Source organism: Solanum verrucosum, unplaced genomic scaffold, assembly GCF_900185275.1.
Source record: "Solanum verrucosum unplaced genomic scaffold, falcon-dt-bn FXZP01000060.1, whole genome shotgun sequence".
In the NCBI taxonomy this organism is placed as follows: Eukaryota; Viridiplantae; Streptophyta; class Magnoliopsida; order Solanales; family Solanaceae; genus Solanum; species Solanum verrucosum.
Genome location: NW_026020129.1, coordinates 4026332 through 4048291, shown reverse-complemented (window position 1 = coordinate 4048291; position 21960 = coordinate 4026332). Strand labels below are relative to the sequence as shown.

General features: G+C 35.8%; 2 protein-coding genes and 1 pseudogene across 2 annotated transcripts; all 3 read left to right on the top strand.

Moving 5' to 3' along the window:
- The first annotated feature begins 242 nt into the window (after nucleotides 1-242).
- LOC125826983 (putative disease resistance protein RGA3) lies at nucleotides 243-3661 on the top strand. Its single transcript, XM_049506339.1, has 2 exons — nucleotides 243-831; nucleotides 1113-3661. Exons 1-2 carry the CDS (start codon nucleotides 405-407, stop codon nucleotides 3659-3661), a joined length of 2976 nt encoding a protein of 991 aa, XP_049362296.1. The 5' UTR covers nucleotides 243-404.
- Nucleotides 3662-5064: 1403 nt separating this feature from the next.
- Nucleotides 5065-11141, top strand: LOC125826986 (putative disease resistance protein RGA1). Its single transcript, XM_049506342.1, has 2 exons — nucleotides 5065-5494; nucleotides 8626-11141. The coding sequence occupies exons 1-2, from the start codon at nucleotides 5068-5070 to the stop codon at nucleotides 11139-11141; spliced, it is 2943 nt and encodes a 980-aa protein (XP_049362299.1). The 5' UTR covers nucleotides 5065-5067.
- A 4879-nt stretch (nucleotides 11142-16020) lies between these two features.
- Nucleotides 16021-17332, top strand: LOC125826662 (disease resistance protein RGA2-like; annotated as a pseudogene).
- The last annotated feature ends 4628 nt before the right edge of the window (nucleotides 17333-21960 follow it).

Below are 21960 nucleotides of genomic sequence, written 5' to 3'. Positions count from 1 at the left end.
AAAGCTGTCTGTATATAAGGAATTCCAACGCCGTTCAAACGGTTCTTGATCCTCCAGGAAAATAGCTAATCAGAGAAGGCTACTGTCCTTGTGTATATGAAGGGACTTGAGTCCTTTTTGGTACAAGTAGTTGAATGGATGACTATTTGAATGGGTCCAAAATAACTAGTTGAAGGCATTAAGTTATTGGTAGATTAATCAAAATGCACAAAGTTGATCACCAACCACAAGAAAAGATAATATATTAATTATTACAAGTCCATGCCCTGCTCAAGTCAACTTTGAACTGTCCATATTTCATTCCAACATCTTACTTTGTTTCAAGAATATAGATTCATTGTTTACTCGCATAATTTTGTGTTACAGTTCCAGTAATCTAGTATATTTTATAGTGAATTCAACATATGGCTGAAGCTTTCCTTCAAGTTCTGCTAGATAATCTCACTCTTTTCATCCAAGGGGAACTTGGATTGGTTTTTGGTTTCGAGAAGGAGTTTAAAAAACTTTCAAGTATGTTTTCAATGATCCAAGCTGTGCTAGAAGATGCTCAAGAGAAGCAACTGAAGTACAAGGCAATAAAGAACTGGTTACAGAAACTCAACATTGCTGCATATGAAGTTGATGACATCTTGGATGACTGTAAAACTGAGGCAGCAAGATTCAAGCAGGCTGTATTGGGGCGTTATCATCCACGGACCATCACTTTCTGTTACAAGGTGGGAAGAAGAATGAAAGAAATGATGGAAAAACTAGATGCAATTGCAGAGGAACGGAGGGATTTTCATTTGGATGAAAGGATTATAGAGAGACAAGCTGCTAGACGGCAAACAGGTGCTCATCTTAATTTTATTTTAAAACAAATAAGTATTACAAATTGCAGAGAAATGAAGGAATTTATATTCATTTTTATTTTTGGCAATCATCAAAGTCATGTGTGTTTTTAAGCTGAGGGGAAGTTTCAAAGATTTACTCTAATCTTAATGTTTGTCTCACTCACTCAGCATGATTTTCTCAATCCTTTACTTCAACTCCCCCCTACTGTGCAAATATCTTCTCTATTTTCTGTTGACTCCTAATGAGCTTGAATGTAACAGCATTCTTGTTTGGAGCAGGTTTTGTTTTAACTGAGCCAAAAGTTTATGGAAGGGAAAAAGAGGAGGATGAGATAGTGAAAATCTTGATAAACAATGTTAGTGATTCTGAAGAAGTTCCAGTACTCCCAATACTTGGTATGGGGGGACTAGGAAAGACGACTCTAGCCCAAATGGTCTTCAATGATCAGAGAATTACTGAGCATTTCAATCTAAAGATATGGGTTTGTGTCTCAGATGATTTTGATGAGAAGAGGTTGATTAAGGCAATTGTAGAATCTATTGAAGGAAAGTCACTGGGTGACATGGACTTGGCTCCCCTCCAGAAAAAGCTTCAGGAGTTGTTGAATGGAAAAAGATACTTTCTTGTTTTGGATGATGTTTGGAATGAAGATCAAGAAAAGTGGGCTAATCTTAGAGCAGTATTGAAGATTGGAGCTAGTGGTGCTTCAATTCTAATTACTACTCGTCTTGAAAAAATTGGATCAATTATGGGAACTTTGCAACTATATCAGTTATCAAATTTGTCTCAAGAAGATTGTTGGTTGTTGTTCAAGCAACGTGCATTTGGCCACCAAACCGAAACAAGTCCTAAACTTATGGAAATCGGAAAGGAGATTGTGAAGAAATGTGGGGGTGTGCCTCTAGCAGCCAAGACTCTTGGAGGTCTTTTACGCTTCAAGAGGGAAGAAAGTGAATGGGAACATGTGAGAGATAGTGAGATTTGGAATTTACCTCAAGATGAAAATTCTGTTTTGCCTGCCCTGAGGCTGAGTTATCATCATCTTCCACTTGATTTGAGACAATGTTTTGCATATTGCGCGGTATTCCCAAAGGACACCAAAATAGAAAAGGAATATATCATCACTCTCTGGATGGCACACAGTTTTCTTTTATCAAAAGGAAACATGGAGCTAGAGGATGTGGGCAATGAAGTATGGAATGAATTATACTTGAGGTCTTTTTTCCAAGAGATTGAAGTTAAATCTGGTAAAACTTATTTCAAGATGCATGATCTCATCCATGATTTGGCTACATCTATCTTTTCAGCAAGCGCATCAAGCAGAAGTATCCGCCAAATAAATGTAAAAGATGATGAAGATATGATGTTCATTGTAACAGATTATAAAGATATGATGTCCATTGGTTTCTCCGAAGTGGTGTCTTCTTACTCTCCTTCGCTCTTTAAAAGGTTTGTCTCCTTAAGGGTGCTTTATCTAAGTAACTCAGAATTTAAACAGTTATCATCTTCCGTTGGAGATCTAGTACATTTAAGATACCTTGACCTGTCTGGTAATAAAATTTGTAGTCTTCCAAAGAGGTTGTGCAAGCTTCAAAATCTGCAGACTCTTGATCTACATAATTGCCAGTCACTTTCTTGTTTGCCGAAACAAATAAGCAAGCTTGGTAGTCTCCGGAATCTTGTATTTGATCACTGTCCATTGACTTCTATGCCACCAAGAATAGGATTGTTGACATGCCTTAAGACACTAAGTTACTTTCTTGTTGGCGAGAGGAAAGGTTATCAACTTGGTGAACTACAAAATTTAAACCTCCGTGGTGCAATTTCAATCACATATCTTGAGAGAGTGAAAAACGATATGGAGGCAAAAGAAGCCAATTTATCTGCAAAAGCAAATCTGCACTCATTAAGCATGAGTTGGGATGGACCACACAGATATGAATCCGAAGAAGTTAAAGTGCTTGAAGCCCTCAAACCACATTCCAATCTGAAATATTTAGAAATCATTGACTTCTGTGGATTCTGTCTCCCAGACTGGATGAATCACTCAGTTTTGAAAAATGTTGTCTCTATTCTAATTAACGGTTGTGAAAACTGCTCGTGCTTACGACCCTTTGGTGAGCTGCCTTGTCTAGAAAGTCTAGAGTTACAAGACGGGTCTGTGGAGGTGGAGTATGTTGAAGATTCTGGATTCCCCACAAGAAGAAGGTTTCCATCCCTGAGAAAACTTCATATAGGTGGCTTTTGTAATCTGAAAGGATTGCAGAGAATGGAAGGAGAAGAGCAATTCCCCGTGCTTGAAGAGATGAAGATTTCGGATTGCCCTATGTTTGTTTTTCCAACCCTTTCTTCTGTGAAGAAATTAGAAATTTGGGGGGAGGCAGATGCAAGAGGTTTGAGCTCCATATCTAATCTTAGCACTCTTATATCCCTCAAAATTTTCAGTAACCACACAGTGACTTCACTCCTAGAAGGGATGTTCCAAAGCCTTGAAAATCTCAAATACTTGAGTGTCTCTTACTTGGAGAATCTCAAAGAGCTGCCTACCAGCCTGGCTAGTCTCAGTAATTTGAAGTGTCTAGATATTCGTTATTGTTACGCACTAGAGAGTCTCCCCGAGGAAGGGCTGGAAGGTTTAACTTCACTCACGGAGTTATTTGTTGAACATTGTAACATGCTAAAATGTTTACCGGAGGGATTGCAGCACCTAACAAACCTCACAAGTTTAAGAGTTACTGGCTGTCCAGAAGTGGCAAAGCGGTGTGAGAGGGGAATTGGAGAGGACTGGCACAAAATTGCTCACATACCAAATGTGTATATTGGTTAGTCTTGATCTGTTTTTTTTTTCTTTCTGCGGTTCCACCACTATTTATGCTCCTCCCATTGGATGTAGTTTTGTGATTTTATTTTGGAAACAAATCAATTATTAAGATTTAATTGTATATTAACTTATTATGTGAAATCTAATAGACTATGTTACTGTTAAGATCATAGTCTATTTGTATATATAACTTATTATTTTGGAAACAAATCAATTATTAAGATCTAATCAACCAAGTTAGCCAAACCTCCACCACTACAAGGCGGCTTCAAATTAAAAATATGTAATAACAATAAAGAAAAAACAAGGATTTGGGTGATTTTCATATTTCAAATACAACGTCAAGTTATATTTGTAAAAAAAGTGAATAATTCTTATGGCTAAACGGGTCATATTGCAAGAAAATTATAAAAGGATTATTATACTTGTCCTACTCCAAAAGTAAAGATTTTGAAGAGATCTACTCTTAACGAACTAAATGATTCTTCCAATTCTCAAAGTAACTTATATTCCTTTCCAACCAAAGATGCAATGAGGTTTTCCAAATTTGCTTTCTAATATTCTGAGGCATCCTTTTTTTTTTATGCACACTAGGAATAGATTCCATATACTCCGTCTGTCCCATTTTATGTGAGGTAGTTTGATTCGACATACAATTTAAGAAAGAAATGAAGACTTTTTAAACATGTGATCTAAAATGAATGATAAGAATTTGTGTGACTATACATTATTTCATTAAGGATAAAATGGACAATTTAAAGTTAATTGTTACTTAATATAAAAATGTGTCATTCTTTTTGGAACTGACTAAAAAGGAAATTAAATCATATAAATTAGAATATAGGGAGTATCTACTTACAAAGTAAAAGCTGCGTGTAGAAGATTTTGGCATACAAATTAGGGAAAAAGGACAAATATGCACCCCCAACTATCGTAAATGGTATGCAGATACCATTCGTCATACTTTTGGGACATTGGTGCCCATGCCGTCCAAAAACTAGATCATATATACCCTTTTATACTAACAGACATACACGTGTCATAATCATATCCACCGACCCGACATTTATTAAATATTAGATTGACGGATAAGATTGAGCCACGTGTCCCTATTTAGTCTGAGTGAAGGGCAATATATGCTCTAGTTTTTGGATGACAGAAGCACTGATGTCCCAAAAGTATGACGAAGGATATCTGCATACCATTTACGTAGTTTGGGGATATATTTATCCTTTTTTCCTACAAATTAAAAGGAAAGTAAAGTATATTGAGATTCCATATGCAGACACGAAAAGTATATATTTATTGATCTCCATTAGTGTATTTATAACAAGTAATTATTGATGACACACAAAGCAATAATTTTGAACTCATTGTTTATTTGTGTTACAATTTAATTTCACTCTACACCTATGGCAGAAGCTTTCCTTCAAATTGTGATTGAAAATATCACTTCTTTTCTTGAAGGGGAACTTTCATTGCTTTTCGGTTTTGAAAATGAGTTTGAAAATCTTTCGAGCAGGTTTTCTACAATCCAAGCTGTGCTTGAAGATGCTCAGATGAAGCAACTAAAGGACAAGGCGATTAAAAACTGGTTACAGAAACTCAATGCTGCTGCATATAAAGTTGATGACATATTGGACGAATGTAAATATGAGGCAGCAAGATTCAGGCAGTCTCGAATAGGACGTTATCATCCCGGGATTATCACCTTCCGCCATAAGATTGGGAAAAGGATGAAAGAGATGACGGAGAAACTAGATGCAATTGCTAAGGAAAGAATGGATTTTCATTTGCAAGAAATGATTATAGAGAGACAAACAGCTATACGGGAAACAGGTGCTCATCTTAAATTAGTATTACAATTCATTTTTTGGCAATTATCAAATTCATGTGTATGTTTGGGTTGGGGGCGGGGGGGGGGGGGGGGGGAGTTTGAAAGATTTCCCCTAAATGTTTAAGCATCCACTGTGGACATCTTGTCTTTTAACTTAACCTCATTTCATATTTATTATGACTTTCAACTTTGGGTGTGAACAAGTAAACGCTTGAACTTGTATAAACTTGAACAAATAGACACATGAGTCCTACGTGACATAGTACACATAGGACACCATATAGAACCCAAATTGTCAAGTAGGATGCCACGTAGAACGCGTGTGTCTATTTGTTCAACTTTATAAAAGTTTAATTGTCTACTTGTGCAAACTCAAAGTTTGAGGACATAAATATAAATTGAAAACAAGTTAAAAGGGCATATTTATGTATTATGCCATTTAAAAATGACAAACAAAATTGTGAATTCAATACAGGGCTACTCAATGATTACTAAGTAATTTCATAAATGTGAAAAGCTTGGGAATCCTGCTTAGTGTACTTGTTCCCGTGGTTATAAGAGAAGATTAAATATATTTTTGAATAATTAATATATTATTGGGATAAGACACAAGTATTCTCCTAGACTATGACCGAAATCCCAGAGACACACTTTAACTAAACTAAGGTCCTATTACCCCCTGGACTTATTTTTTTTGTAATTTTGTACACCTTTTGTCTTACGTGGCACACTCCGTGACTCCATGCAATTGAGGCGCGTGGGAGATATTTGGATGCCACGTAAGCCAAAAAGGTGCACAAAATTACAAAATAAATAAATTCAGGGGGTAATAAGACCTTAGTTTAGTTAAGGTGTGTCTCTGAGATTTCGGTTATAGTCTAGGGGGGTACTTGTTCCTTTTCCCTATATTATTTGATAAATATTCTAATAAATAATGTAATAAAAGAGAGAATCACAAATTAAGTTACGATCTTAGATTGCCTACTTAGAAAAATTGCTAAAGAGTCGGTCTCAATCTACAATTAAAATTTAAAACAGTTAATGAAAAAGGAGGAACATAAAAGTTGATGTGAATATTGTCAATTAATTGACAATCGAATTATCATAGCTTCATACTAAATTCAATTACTTTTATAGCAATAACTCTTGGTTCAACCAACAATATTAAGTTTACTTGATCATAAACTATGTGACTTTCTTTATGTATAAATAATGTTGCAGTAAAAATAAATAAATAAAGATATATTTGTTGTAAATCAGGCTGAAAAAATACTTAAATTATATTCTAACATAATTATGCACGAAATATAGAAGTTAGAGTTTTTTTTTTTTGGTATTTGGTGCCCGTACTGCCACTCACCTAATGTATATTTGTGTCGTGTAAGATCCATTAATATTAAGAATCTCATATTTTTATAGAAGACATTGGGAGAAGAGAAATTTAAGTTGTGATATATTACTTTGGAGGTTATACTTTTGCAATAGAAAATTAAAAAAATCAAAGCACCTAACATAAAATTAAATGTAAAAGATAAGTCATGATTATTTAGTGACTTGATGTGATATTCATAACCTACTCACATCCTATAAAGATTATCAGAGAGTGACAATGAATTAATTTTTAAAATGAATATATGCCTGCAACATTGAACATGTAGAAAATGTACCAAGAGTTGGATAAATCTTTTCCCTTAAATATATATTCAATAGAGATTAATTAACTTCCCCACCCTCACCATCTCTTGATGTTATTAAGGAGAGTTTGTTCATGAAATATTTTTACTTTTGGGAGAGTTGAACTTTGAAAAATATGTCTGGTCATAAAATTTTGGAGTTGCATAATTTTCAAGAATTTGGAAAGTAATAAAATGTGTTTTCACTCCAACTAATCACAAAAAGTCAAACTCCTATTTGTATTCTTGGTAGAAAAATAACTCCAATTTTCGAATATCATTTTGCACTTTAAAAATAAAAACTAACTTTTTCAAACTTCACAATGAAATATGGCTGAAATGACTTTTTCAAATTTTACAATAAAACCTACTTTGTATTATAGGCGTTGGTAACTTTTGTTTTCAAAGTGGAATAATACTTGAAAATAGGGATTGCATTTGGCTATAAATACAAATTGAACTTGTTGTTTTTCAAATTCTTGAAAATTTTGAGATACAACTTGAAATTGAATTCAGAAACTTTCTTGTCAAATTTATTGTACATGTCCCAATTTTTTAACAATATTTTGCAACTTTTTTCTTTTTTTCAATTCACACGTTTTTTTTTATTTCTAATATTTTTACTTCTTAAAGAATGAAAGGAAAAAAAAGAGAATAAGAAACTCATGATAATAAAAAAAGTCAAAAAAAAAAACTTGTGCGAAAAGGATCATATACACCCTACATGAATTTTCTTAAAATTAAAAATCACAAAAGTAAATTTAAATTAATTTTTCACTTCTATTAGATAAAAAGGTATGTGTGAGCCACTTTTATAACGGTAAAGACATAAGTGAATCACTGTTATAACGGTAGAAATATATGTGATTTACTTTATAACGAGGGCATATCAACTCTATATGACAAAATTGAAGAGTATATCAGACCATTTTACCTAAATTTAAGGGAAAATGCATAAATACCCCCAACCTATGCCCGAAATTCCAGAGACACACTTATACTTACTAAGGTCCTATTACCCCCGAACTTATTTTATAAATAATTTTCTACCCCTTTTCGGCCTACGTGACACTATCTTCTAGGCCCAACGTGTGTTGACAATTTTTTCAAGCTATCTGCCTGATATTTCCACATTGGCCGAAAAGGGGTAGAAAATTATTTATAAAATAAGTTCGAGAGGTAATAGGACCTTAGTATAGTATAAGTGTGTCTGTGGGATTCAAGCATAGATTGGGGGTACTTATGCATTTTTCCAAAATTTAATAAACATTAATCATATATTCACACATTATGGTAGAAAGGGAAAAAAAAGTTTATTACTCTTTGTTATCCTTATAATTCCTTTACAGACTTGGCTCATCTTCATTACGCCTTCTCCCCATTTCCTCATGTGCATATTTTGTAAATTACTTTTAACATACAACATAAAAAATTAAAATCTTGTAATTACCTTTGACCAGGTTCTGTTTTAACTGAACCACAAGTTTATGGAAGAGAAAAAGAGGAAGATGTGATAGTGAAAATCCTGATAAACAATGTTAGTGATACCCAACGACTTTCAGTCCTCCCAATAGTTGGTATGGGGGGACTAGGAAAGACGACTCTTGCACAAATGGTCTTCAACGATAAGAGAGTAACTGAGCATTTCCATCCCAAAATATGGATTTGTGTCTCCGATGATTTTGATGAGAAGATGTTGATAAAGGAAATTGTAGAATTTATTGAAAGAATGTCACTTGGTGACATGAGCTTGGCTCCACTTCAAATGAAGCTTCAAGAGTTACTGAATGGAAAAAGATACTTGCTTGTCTTAGATGATGTTTGGAATGAAGATCAAGGTAAGTGGGCTAATTTAAGACAAGTCTTGAAGGTTGGAGCTAGTGGTTCTTCTGTTTTAACCACTACTCGTCTTGAAAAGGTTGGATCAATTATGGGAACTTTGCAACCATTCCGATTGTCAAATTTGTCTCAAGCAGATTGTTGGTTGTTGTTCATGCAACGTGCATTTGGACACCAAGGAATAAATCCCAACCTTGTGGCTATCGGAAAGGAGATTGTAAAAAAAAGTGGTGGTGTGCCTCTAGCAGCCAAGACTCTTGGAGGTATTTTGCGCTTCAAGAGAGAAGAAAGAGAATGGGAACATGTGAGAGACAACGATATTTGGAATTTACCTCAAGAGGAAACGTCTATTTTGCCTATCTTAAGGCTTAGTTATCATCATCTTCCACTTGATTTGAGACAATGCTTTGCGTATTGTGCAGTATTCCCAAAGGACACCAAAATGGAAAAAACGAAGGTAATCTCTCTCTGGATGGCACATGGCTTTCTTTTATCGAGAAGAAACTTGGAGCTAGAGGATGTGGGTAATGAAGTATGGAATGAATTATACTTGAGGTCTTTTTTCCAAGAGATTGATGTTAGATATGGTAATACTTATTTCAAGATGCATGATCTCATCCATGATTTGGCTACATCTCTGTTTTCGGCAAGCGCATCAAGCAGCAATATCCGCGAATTAATTGAAAGATACCCACATAGAATGCCTATTGGTTTTGCTGAATTGGTGCCTTTTAAACCTCCTTATCTCTTGAAAAAGTTTGTCTCGTTCAGGGTGCTTAATCTAAGTAAATTACACTTTGAGTCGTTACCCTCTTCCATTGGAGATCTAGGACATTTAAGATACCTGGACTTGTCTGGCAATCTTATAATTCGTAGTCTTCCAAAGCAGTTATGCAAGCTTCAGAATCTGCAGACTCTTGATCTACAGGGCTGCAGGTCACTTTGTTGTTTGCCAAAAGAAACAAGTAAACTTGGTAGTCTCCGAAATCTTTTACTTAATGGTTGCAATAAATGGACTTGTACGCCACCAAGGATAGGATCTTTGACATGCCTTAAGACTCTAGATTGCTTTGTAGTGGGCGAGAGGAAAGGTTATCAACTTGGTGAACTAAGAAATTTAAACCTCCGTGGTGCAATTTCAATCACACATCTTGAGAGAGTTAAGAGGGATACGGAGGCAAAAGAAGCCAACTTATCTACAAAATTGAATCTGCATTCATTAAGCATGATTTGGAATGGAACGCATAGGTATGAATCAGAAGAAGTTAAAGTGCTTGAAGCCCTCAAACCACACCCCAATTTGAAATCTTTAACAATCAGTGGCTTCAAAGGATTCTGTCTCCCAGACTGGATAAATCACTCAACTTTGAGAAATGTTGTCTCTATTCTAATTAACGGTTGCGAAAACTGCTCGTGCTTGCCACCATTTGGTGAGCTGCCTTGTCTAGAAAGTCTAGAGTTACAAGACGGGTCTGTGGAGGTGGAGTATGCTGAAGTTTCTGGATTCCCCACAAGAAGAAGGTTTCCATCTCTGAGAAAACTTTTTATAGGTGAATTTCATAATCTGAAAGGATTGCTGAAAAAGGAAGGAGAAGAGCAATTCCCTGTGCTTAAACAGATGAAGATTGAGAAGTGCCCTGTGTTTGTTATTCCTACCCTTTCTTCTGTCAAGAAATTGGAACTTGTGTGCGAGGAAGATGCAACAGGTTTCAGGTCCATATCTAATCTTAGGGCTCTTACTTCCCTCAACATTAGGGATAACAAAGAAGCCACTTCACTCCCAGAAGAGATGTTCAAAAGCCTTGCAAATCTCAAATACTTGGAAATCTCTTTCTTTAAGAATCTCACGGAGCTGCCTACCAGCCTGGCTAGTCTCAATGCTTTGCAGAGTCTGACGATTGACCATTGTGATGCACTAGAGAGTATCCCCGAAGAAGGAGTGAAAGGTTTAACTTCACTCACAAAGTTATCTGTCGAGTACTGCAAGATGCTAAAATGTTTACCGGAGGGATTGCAGCACCTAACAGCCCTCACAACTTTAACAATTACTCGTTGTCCAAGAGTGGAAAAGCGGTGCGAGAAGGGAATAGGACAAGACTGGCACAAAATTGCACACATTCCTAAGTGTTATTTGTAATTGTTTGTAGGGATGTTTGTTTGTGAGTCTCTCTCATTGGATGTAATTTCCTTTTGGAAACAAATCAACAATCTATTTGTATTATACGCTTTGAGAATCTATTACTTCTTATTTGTATGTAATTTTCTGATTTTATTTTGAAAACAAATCAATGATTTGTAAGATCCATTTGTATTATACTTGTTAATGTTTGGCAAACAGTAATGTTGTTGATTATCATCACTTCCTGAATAAATGTTGTGTCACATGGAAAAGACGCCAAATCACATCGGTGACTGGCTTAGCTATTTAGCTTCTTGTTTGGCGTACCACGTATCAAGAAAGATTTTTGTTTCATTTTTCAAAAGCATATACTCAAAGGAATGGCAAAGGAAGCACCAAGTTGACAACTAGAGAAACTGTGTGCTTTTGAGACGGAGTATATTATCATCACCGTCCACTTGATTCCTAAAAGACCAAAAAATGGAAAAAGAAATATCTCACCACTCTCTGGATGGAACACGGTTTTCTTTTATCATAAGAAAATTTGGTCGGTAATGAAGTATGGAAAGAATTTTATATTTTTGAGGTCCTTCTTCCAAGAGGTCGAAGAAGATAAATTTGGTAATACTTATTTGGTAAAAGATTGAGTGAGAGATTGACAAGATAAAAAAGCAGTGTTTTCTTTTTTTTGAAAAACGTTTTTGTGGAAACATTACGCCAGAATAAAAGAGATGCCAAAAAAATGTTTGAAATCAAAAGCAACCGTTAGTTATTGGATTGAAAAACAAAATCAAATAATTGAGAAACATGGAGGCCCCGTGGTGGAATAATTGAGTTTGTAATTATTACAACTCCATCAGCTTAACCTTTGTGCTTCTTACTTTCAGCAGTCCGTAAAATCCACTTAAGTGATTCGATCGGGACTTTGGCTGTTTGATAGTGCTTCACTAAAATGATCATAACTTCTTGATCTAGATTCGAATTGAATAAGAGTTGGATGGTTGACAAGGGCTTTCATTTGAGAGATTATGGTCCACGTAATTCTTCATAGTCTAAGAGATATGCTTGTTTGAATTTGACACTTGTATAAACTAATGCGAAAACTTAATACAAGCTTTCAACTTAACTTTGTGTTAGAGTTAATTCCTTTATCATGACTTTAATTCACATTCAATACACTTTACGTTCTTAAGCATTGTAAACATTTTATACAGCAAAACATTAATTTAGGTACCACCACCAAATTTACACATTCAATAAGTTGGACTAATTGAGAAATTGGCAAGATAAAAAGTGGTGTTCTTTTGAAAAAAAATTCTGCAGATAAAAGCTAAATGATTGAATATTGAATTGAAAAAAACAAAGTGTGCTTCTTACTTTTATTGACAAACCAACCCCGCAAGAAAAGACAGATATGAAACTAGCTAGCAGTTTCCAGAATATGCATACCAATTACCAATTACACATTCATTGTTTACAATTCCCATTCTAGCTATTCATTGTTTACAATTATAGATACTCCACATATCTGATATGGCTGAAGCTTTCGTTAAAGTTCTGATAGACAATCTTACTTCTTTCCTCAAAGGGGAACTTGGATTGCTTTTTGGTTTTCAAAACGACTTCCAAAGGCTTTCAAACATCTTCTCTACAATCCAAGCCGTCCTTGAAGATGCTCAGGAGAAGCAACTCAACGACAAGCCACTAGAAAATTGGTTGCAAAAACTCAACGCTGCTACATATGAAGTCGATGACATCTTCGATGAATATAAAACTAAGGCCACACGATTCTGTTGCGGAAGCCGAATATATAGAAAGTGATGAAATCACAACTGCTATATCTAAAGGTAGCTAATAAGTAGTAGATGAGACAACAATAAAAGGAACACCAGGAATTAACGAGGTTCGGCAAACTTTTGTTTTCTTTTGCCTACTCCTCGGACAGAACCAACCAATATTTATTTCACTCCAAAAGAGTACAAGTGAAATACTACAAGAGAGAAAGAAGATCAAATGCCTTTGAAGATGAGAAGGCAAGTGAGAGGTGTGTTACAAATGAATTAGGAACTACCTATTTATAGGAGTGAATTCTTCCTATTGATGTCATCCATGACATCACAATGTGTCAAAATGTCAAGATTTACCTTGTGAAACCATTTTATGGTTCACCTAAATTTCACCTACAAAAGATGTTATCTTGACTTTTGTACCAATGAAGAATTATCTTCCTAACTACCAAATCTTCACATTAATTCATCTTTGAATCTTGTCAAATTTAACAAATCTCCACCTTGGCAAGATTCTCCATTTTCAACTTTCTCTCAACAACTTTTGATTGTGTCTTCAACCTCAATCTTCAATGTTCAACAATGTTGATCAAGTTCAAACAATGTTGAAACTTGACCGCAGTCACCACCTTTGTCAGCATATCGGCAGGATTATCCGTAGTATGAATTTTCTACACTGTGACTCCACCTTCTTCTATGATGTCTCGTATGAAATGATATCGGACATCAATGTGCTTCGTCCTTGCATGATAAACTTGGTTCTTTGCTAATTGAATAGCACTTTGACTATCACAAAATATTGTGATTCCTTCTTGTCCAATACCAAGCTCTCTAAGCAATCCTTGAAGCCAAATTGCCTCCTTCGCAGCCTCTATTATTGCCATATACTCTACCTCAGTGGTAGACAAAGCAACTGTTGACTGCAAAGTAGACTTCCAACTGACTGGTGCGTTTGCAATAGTGAAAACATAACCAGTAGTTGATCTTCGTTTGTCCAAATCACCTGCATGATCTGAGTCACAATATCCAACAAGATGTTGACTATCTTTATGCTCATAAACCAATCCAATATCTACAGTATTATGAATATACCGTAGAATCCATTTTACAGCCTGCCAATGATCCTTTCCAGGATTATGCATGTACATGCTTACAACTCTAACATCGTGTGAAATATCTGGCCTTGTGCAAACCATTGCATACATCAAGCTACCAACAACATTCGCATATGGTACTCTTGACATATATTCTCGTGCAACTTCATTCTGTGGCGACATAGCATCACTAAGCTTAAAATGAGAAGCAAGTGGAGTGCTAACCGACTTCGTTTTCTCATTCATGCCAAATCGATTTAGTACCCTCTTCAAATATTCTTTCTGAGATGAAAAAGCTTCTTTGAATGTCGATATCTTTTTATCTCCATGCCAAGAATCCTCTTTGCCTCACCCAAATCCTTCATCTCAAACTCCTTTTTTTAGTTGAATCTTGAGCTTCTCAATTTCCTCTTGACTTTTAGAAGCTATCAACATATCATCAACATATAGGAGAAGATATATAAAGGAATCGTCTTCAAGCTTGCGCAAATACACACAATGATCGTATTTGCTTCTTATGTACCTTTGTTGTAACATAAACTTGTCAAATCGTTTGTACCATTGTCTAAAAAATTGTTTCAATCCATACAACGATTTTTCAAGTTTGCACACCATATTTTCTTTTCCATCAACTTTGAATCCTTCTGGCTGAGTCATGTAGATTTCCTCTTCCAAGTCTTCATATAAAAATGCAGTTTTTACATCCAACTGAACTAGTTCCAAATTCAACTGTGCTACCAAAGCCAACAAAACTCTAATGGAGGAGTGTTTCACAACTGGAGAAAATACCTCATTATAGTTAATTCCCTCCTTTTGAGCGTATCCTTTGGCCACCAATCTTGCTTTGTAGCGAACATCTTCTTGGTTAGGAAATCCTTCTTTTTTTGCAAATACCCATTTGCACCAAATTACTTTCTTGCCATCCGGGAGATTGGCCAATTTCCATGTATGATTCTGATGAAGGGACTGCATTTCTTCATCCATGGCAAACCTCCACTTATCTTCATCTGAACTTTGGACTGCATCTTTATAAGTGGTAGGAATGTCATCTGCTGCAATTGAGTCCGCACAAGCCACCACATCTATGAGTCGAGCAGGGTTTCTTATTGTCCTTTTTGGCTTGCTGGTTGCTATTTATTCAAGTTGTGGTTGAGGTTCTTGAGATGGAACCTCCCCTTCGACTGGCTCTTCTTCCGGAGGAAAAACTTCTGTTGTTTCCTCATTTGATCCATGTGTTGGGAAAATTATCTTTCCCTCAAACTCCACCTCCTTTGAAGCACCATCAGTTTGTTTGACTTCTTCAACCGTTACCTTATTTGTCAAGGCACATTTATCAAAGGTAACATCCGTGCTGAAAATGATTTTTCTTGTCTCTGGACACCATAAACGATATCCTTTGACTCCAGAAGTAATTCCCATGAATAAAGCTTTCTTTGCTCTTGGGTCCAATTTTGATTCTCTTACATGATAATATGCAATTGAGCCAAATACATATAAAGAACCATAATCTTCAGCAGGTTTTCCATACCATTTTTCTAATGGTGTTTTCCCACCTATAGCAGCAGATGGTAGACGATTAATGAGGTGACATGCATATGTTATTGCCTCAGCCCAAAATTCTTTGCCTAAGCCAGCATTGGACAACATACACCGAACCTTCTCCAGCAAAGTTCGGTTCATGCGTTCTGCCACTTTATTCTGTTGTGGTGTATTTCTGACAATGAAATGTCTGACGATGCCATTTTCCTCACAAATTTTCTGAAAAAGATCATTTTTGTATTCTCCACCATTGTCTGTGCGAAGACACTTCATCCTTTTGCTACTTTGAGTTTCTATCATCGCCTTCCATTTGAGAAAAATTCCCAATACTTCATCTTTTGTTTTCATCGTATACACCCACAGTCTTCGGGAAAAGTCATCAACAAAGGTTACAAAATAGTGTTTCCCACCTAATGAAGGTGTTTTGGAAGCACCCCAAACATCTGAATGAACATAATCCAAAATACCTTTAGTATTATGGATAGCGGTTCCAAATTTAACCCTTGTTTGAAGGAAGGCCACTACTTGGTGAGATGGACTTGGCTCCGCTTCAAAAGAAGCTTCAGGAGTTGCTGAATGCAAGCTTCAAAATCTGCAGACTCTTGATCTACATAATTGCCGTCAACTTTGTTGTTTGCCAAAAGAAACAAGTAAACTTGGTACTCCTCGAAATCTTTTACTTCATGGTTGCGATGATGAATTGAATTCTATGCCCCCAAGTAGGATCTTTGACATGCCTTAAGACTCTAAGTGGATTTGCTGTGGGGATTCAGAAGAAAGGTTATCAACTTGGTAAACTACGAGATGTAAATCTCTATGGCTCAATTGAAATCAGACATCTTGAGAGAGTGAAGAATGATACAGAGGCAAAAGAAGCCAATTTATCTACAAAGGGGAATCTGCACTCTTTAATCATAAATTGGAGTTGGAAAGGACCACATAGATATGAATCAGAGGAAGTTAGAGTAACTGAAGCCCTCAAACCACATCCCAATCTGACTTGTTTAACAATCAGTGGCTTCAGAGGATTCCGTTTCCCTGATTGGATGAATCACTCAGTTTTGAGAAATGTTGTCTCTACTACAATTAGAAGTTGTGCAAACTGCTCTGGCTTACCTCCGTTTGGGGAGCTGCCTTGTCTAGAAAGTCTAGAGTTATTAATGGGGTCTTTGGAGTATGTTGAAGAGGGTGATGATGTTCATTCTGGATTCCCTACAAGAAGAAGGTTTCCATCTCTGAGAAAACTTTTTATAGGCGAATTTCATAAAGGATTGCTGAAAAAGGAAGGAGAAGAGCAATTCCCTGTGCTTGAACAGATGACGATTTTTGACTGCCATATGTTTGTTTATGCGACCCTTTCTTCTTACTTTACGGATCTTACTTCCCTCCATATTATCCATAACAATGAAGTAACTTCGCTCGCAGAAGAGATTTTCAAAAGCTTTCCAAATCTCAAATACTTGAAAATCTCTTTATTTTACTATCTCAAAGAGCTACCTTGCAGCCTGGCTTGTCTCAATGCTTTGAAGAGAGACTGGAAATTCATAGCTGCAGCGCACTAGAGATTCTCCCCGAGGAAGGGGTTAAAGGTTTAACTTCACTCACTCTGTTATCTGTTTATGACTGTGAGATGCTAAAATGTTTACCGGACGGATTGCAGCACCTAACAGCCCTCACAAGTTTAACAGTTGGGGGATGTCCAACACTGATCAAGCGGTGTGAGAAGGGAATAGGAGAAGACTAGCACAAAATTGCTCACATTCTGTATCTGGATATTCGTAACAATTAGTATTTGTAATTGTTTCTTTGTTTGTGACTTGTGAGTCTCCCACACAGGTAACATTCCTGCCAGGTGATGCAAATTGTACAAGTGACTTCATTGTGGATAAAAGGAAACTAGTATTTAGCTGGAGTGTCAAACAAAAAATATTTCATCCTAGAAAGTACAAATTCCCAAAACTATTATTTATGTACAAAGTTGAACTACTAAGTACAACACAAAAGATTGTATCACTGATAAACACTACTGGAATAGCTATATTACCAAGAGTGTTTGTTAAACAGCCAAACTACTGTAGTTTTTTTCTTTGGCATAATATATAAATGTGTCCTTTAACTTGACCTCATTTCACATTTATGCCCTTCAACTTTGGATATGCACAAGTAGACACTTAAACTTGTATAAACTTGAACAAGTAGACACATGAGTCCTACCAGGGCCGGCTCTTGCCTTTGTAAAATAATTTTTTTTTTTTTTTTTTCCACAAATTTACCACTAGATAGTGTCTAGTAGCCTTTTATTAAACATAAAAAATATCAATAGGGATAAGTGCAAGCAAGGGGGGCTAGGCCTTACCTTACTAATCCTAATGAAGTGTCTACTACCTAACAAGCATGAAGAAAATAAGAGCTAGAGAGAACTAAGTATTTTCTGATCACCACAGAGTTTGTAATACACTCCATGATGATATTACAAATGAGGATGCTTAAATAATGTAAAAATATGCCAATCAAGAAGAAAGTTGAGTTATCAGCCTCAAACTTTCTATTGCAAACGCATGAATTAAAAAAGATTGATTGCCCATCAAAAGTAACTTGAAGTATTTTTCTCTTGTCTTCTTCTTCAAACCTATCCAACAACACTTGATAATTCATACTTTCTTTATGGATTTATTGGACCTTGTTGAACCTATTGATACTGTCAAATGGTTCTGCTTTGCCTGTCGCATCGGTAGGTGCCTTGGAACAAACTCCTCAGTCATTTTACCGTCCCAACTATGTTGCCTTCCATGTGTCTTCTTTTTGCTTCTGTTGCTTCTACTTCTTTGTTGCCTAGGTGATATATCTCCTTCCCTAGCCACTCTATCAAAGCACATGTCTAGCATATCTTCCTCATCTTCATCAAGAGAATCCTCGCCAAAATCAAGCATATTGTCTTCCTCATTTTCATCAAGAAAATCCTCGCCCAAATCAATTGTATTTGACACTAAGACCCTTGACTCATTTTTCTTTGCAATCACACATTTAGGCACAAATACGGGAGCTTCTGGACTTAATTTGCTATTCAAAGTAGGTGGTGAGACCTGCTTTTCTTTGATCAAATCGTTGTCATTCTCTGTTAACTTTACTTGTTGTCCAGTAGTCTTCGATAAAGCATCAAAGCTATTCGGACATAATAGGTCTCTTGAGGCATTACTAATATCTTGCCTCTTCTCACTGTCATAAAAATTTCCAGTCGCACCCTTTTCACTACATGGAGAATTATTTTGACTAGTCGGGGAAAGGCTCCGATTACTAGTTGAATTTTTGTGTGCAACCAGTGTCCAATTTTTAGTTGCATTCTTGGTTTCAACTTGCAAAACATGCTGCCCAGAATTTTCAGCATCTTCAACATCAGATGTATCCATTAGTTTGTGTCCTGAATCCATTATTTTTTTGCCTGAACCAACTCGCGGCGCATCAACCCCAACTCTTGGCGTTCCCCTTTTGTTTTCGGTCGTTTTTTGAACACCAATATTACTTGTAACAACATCCATTGAGTGTGCACGATTTTGCTCAGATGGGACATCAACCAACTGCCGATCTAACAAAGTAGCTTTACTTTGATTGATATCTACAACCTTTCTTTTTTCATTTAGTATTTCTCTCGCATCACCTTGATACTTTTCACTATCAATAGTACCTTTTGTAGCAACTTCAATGGTATCATCAATTTGTTTGTTATTTTGATTTCTTTTTGAAATCAAACGACAACTATCTTCATCATGACCTTGGTGCTTACAATAATTGCAATACAAAGGTAGATTATCATATACAATCTCCTGAAAAACCTCGATCAACTTACCAGATTTTCCATCCACAAACTGCAACCTTATACGATTTGGAAGCTTTTCCATTAGATCAAGTATAACCTTGACCCTAGCTGTGCTAGGTCTTGACTTGATTTGAGTAGCTTTATCTATAGCTATTGGTTTCCCAACTGCCGATGCTATAGACAACAAAGACTTCTTTGCAAACAAATCTGGAGATAAGTTTGGTAAAGAAATCCAAACCACAGCTAACGTCGTTTCCTCCTTAGGATTATATCCAATGGACCATGGAAAAACCCTACATTGGTGCTCCTCTCCATTGTAGAGAAGATAATTAACTGAGCGAGATAATGCTAGTACATAATCTTCATATTGATCAAATCTCAACAAAACTTGTCTCGGAGCAAGTAAGCCAGTTAAACAGTTGCCCTTGGTACCAAGATGTTTCGGTAAAATTGACCTTAATACCTTCAAATATGGCGCACCATGGGATAATTTAAACACCACTGCTTGATGCAATCCCTCTTCAATCATAAAGTCTTGCCTTTCCTCCATTGAAAACGTGATAGTAGGTTCTCCATGAATTATTTCGATTGGTTTTGCGATTGTTTTTGAGTTAATTAGGGCAGATTGTTTAGGATTTATAGTATTGGAATTGAAAAGAGTGGCGTATGTGGTGGTTTGGGGTGGTGGGGCGGGCTGGACAGCCTCGAAAGGAGGCCGTCCAGTGGTCGTAGCAGCCATGAGAGCTGCGCAGCTGCTGGCTTAAAACCCTAGGTCAGCCGTATGTCTTTTTTGTAAAATAAGGCATATGCCTTAGGCCCCCAAATTTTTATCAAGAATAAATTATGTGTTAAATTTTTATAGAAAAAATTGATTAATTATGATAAAAAATATATTATTTTACCCACTTTAATGTTTTTTATACTTTATTAAAAATAAGAATTAATAGTGAAAAGTGTTGAACAAAGTGAATTACAAATTCTTTTATATTTCTTTTTAAATTATAGTTTCAAGCATTACAACAAACATATTAAAATGGTGTATACCAAGTCATCAACTACTTGAATCAAATTCTATGCTTCTAACTCTTATCTTTATTTAAAATTTGTCAACTTATCACTTATAAAATTATGTTAACAATTCATATAATAATTGTCTCACTAAAAGGATGTTTTCAATGTTGAGTTAATAAAATCTTACCTAAAATCAATAACTGAAAAACAATATTAAATACTAATAATTTTCATCTAAATAGTGTAAGAAAAATAAATTTTGAATAAATATGTATATAAATTTGTTTATATTTTAGGCCTCAAATTTAAAATTCGTTTTAGGCCTCCAATTACATTGAGCCGCCCCTGAGTCCTACGTGGCACAATACACGTAGGACACCATGTAGGACAAAAAATGACATGTAGGATGCCATGTAGGACATGTGTGTCTATTTTTTCAACTTTATACAAGTTTAAGTGTCTGCTTGTGCACATCCAAAGTTGAAGGGCATAAATGTGATTTGAAGCCAAGTTAAAGGGCATGTTAATGTATTATGCCTTTTTCTTTTGCAAAGATCTTACCAGATGACTGATAAGTGATAATACAGCAAGAGATATTATAACATATGTATCTCTAACCTTGTTCAAAGGGGCATCGAGCTAAATCCTCGCCAAAATATAGGGATAGGGAGTCTGCACTTCTTCCCTGCAGATTTACAAGATAGAAAAACAATCAGCAGACTTGGCATGGCTTTGACATCCAGGAGGATTTAAAATATGACATGATGAATGCAAGAAAATGTCACATTCCAAAATACCCCCAGACGTGACTGGCACCTGTTAACACCACCTGTCAGGCGTATCAACCGCATGTTTTAGATGTTTAACAAAATTATGTGTACACCAAATTGAGGACATCGCAATCAAGTTTGACTGAATCACTAGTCAGATTCCCAACGCAAGCCTTAGCTTTTTCACTTGATTTTTATAACAACACAAATGTCATTTGGCGTAAGAAAATCTCGAGAATTTGATAATACATTTACACATTGCAATTTATGATCTTTACAACATATAAACAAAACTTAGGATCGCTTTGGCTAGCAATGCAAATGCACTATATGTCTCCTCTCCAAACGCCATGAGAAACATTGATAAGCGAGTTAGGAGTAGCTTGTATTTATCAATCTTCAAATTACTTGTGTTTGCTAATTGATTATTTGTACATGAATAAATTAATAACAAATTTAAGCTGTCAAATCTTGCTCGTGATGTGTAACTTGTTGTTTTGAAGTTTTTGGTCTAGCTCTTGCCTTAGAGAAAAGAGATATAGAGCATTTCATAAATCAAAACACAATAAGGTAGTGGTAACTCTTACCATGAAATGTAAACTTGTTCTTTGCAAGCCTTTGGACTAAATATTACCTCTAAGGCAAGAGTTATAGAATATCTTATAAATCAAGACACAATTTGGTAGTGTCAAGTCTTTCCCACGAGGCGTAACTTATTGTTTTGAAACTATTGCATCTAAAATAAGTGTTATAGAGCATCTCATTAATCAAGACACGTGTTCTTTGAAGGTTTGGGTTAAGTATCGCCTCAAAGACAAGAGT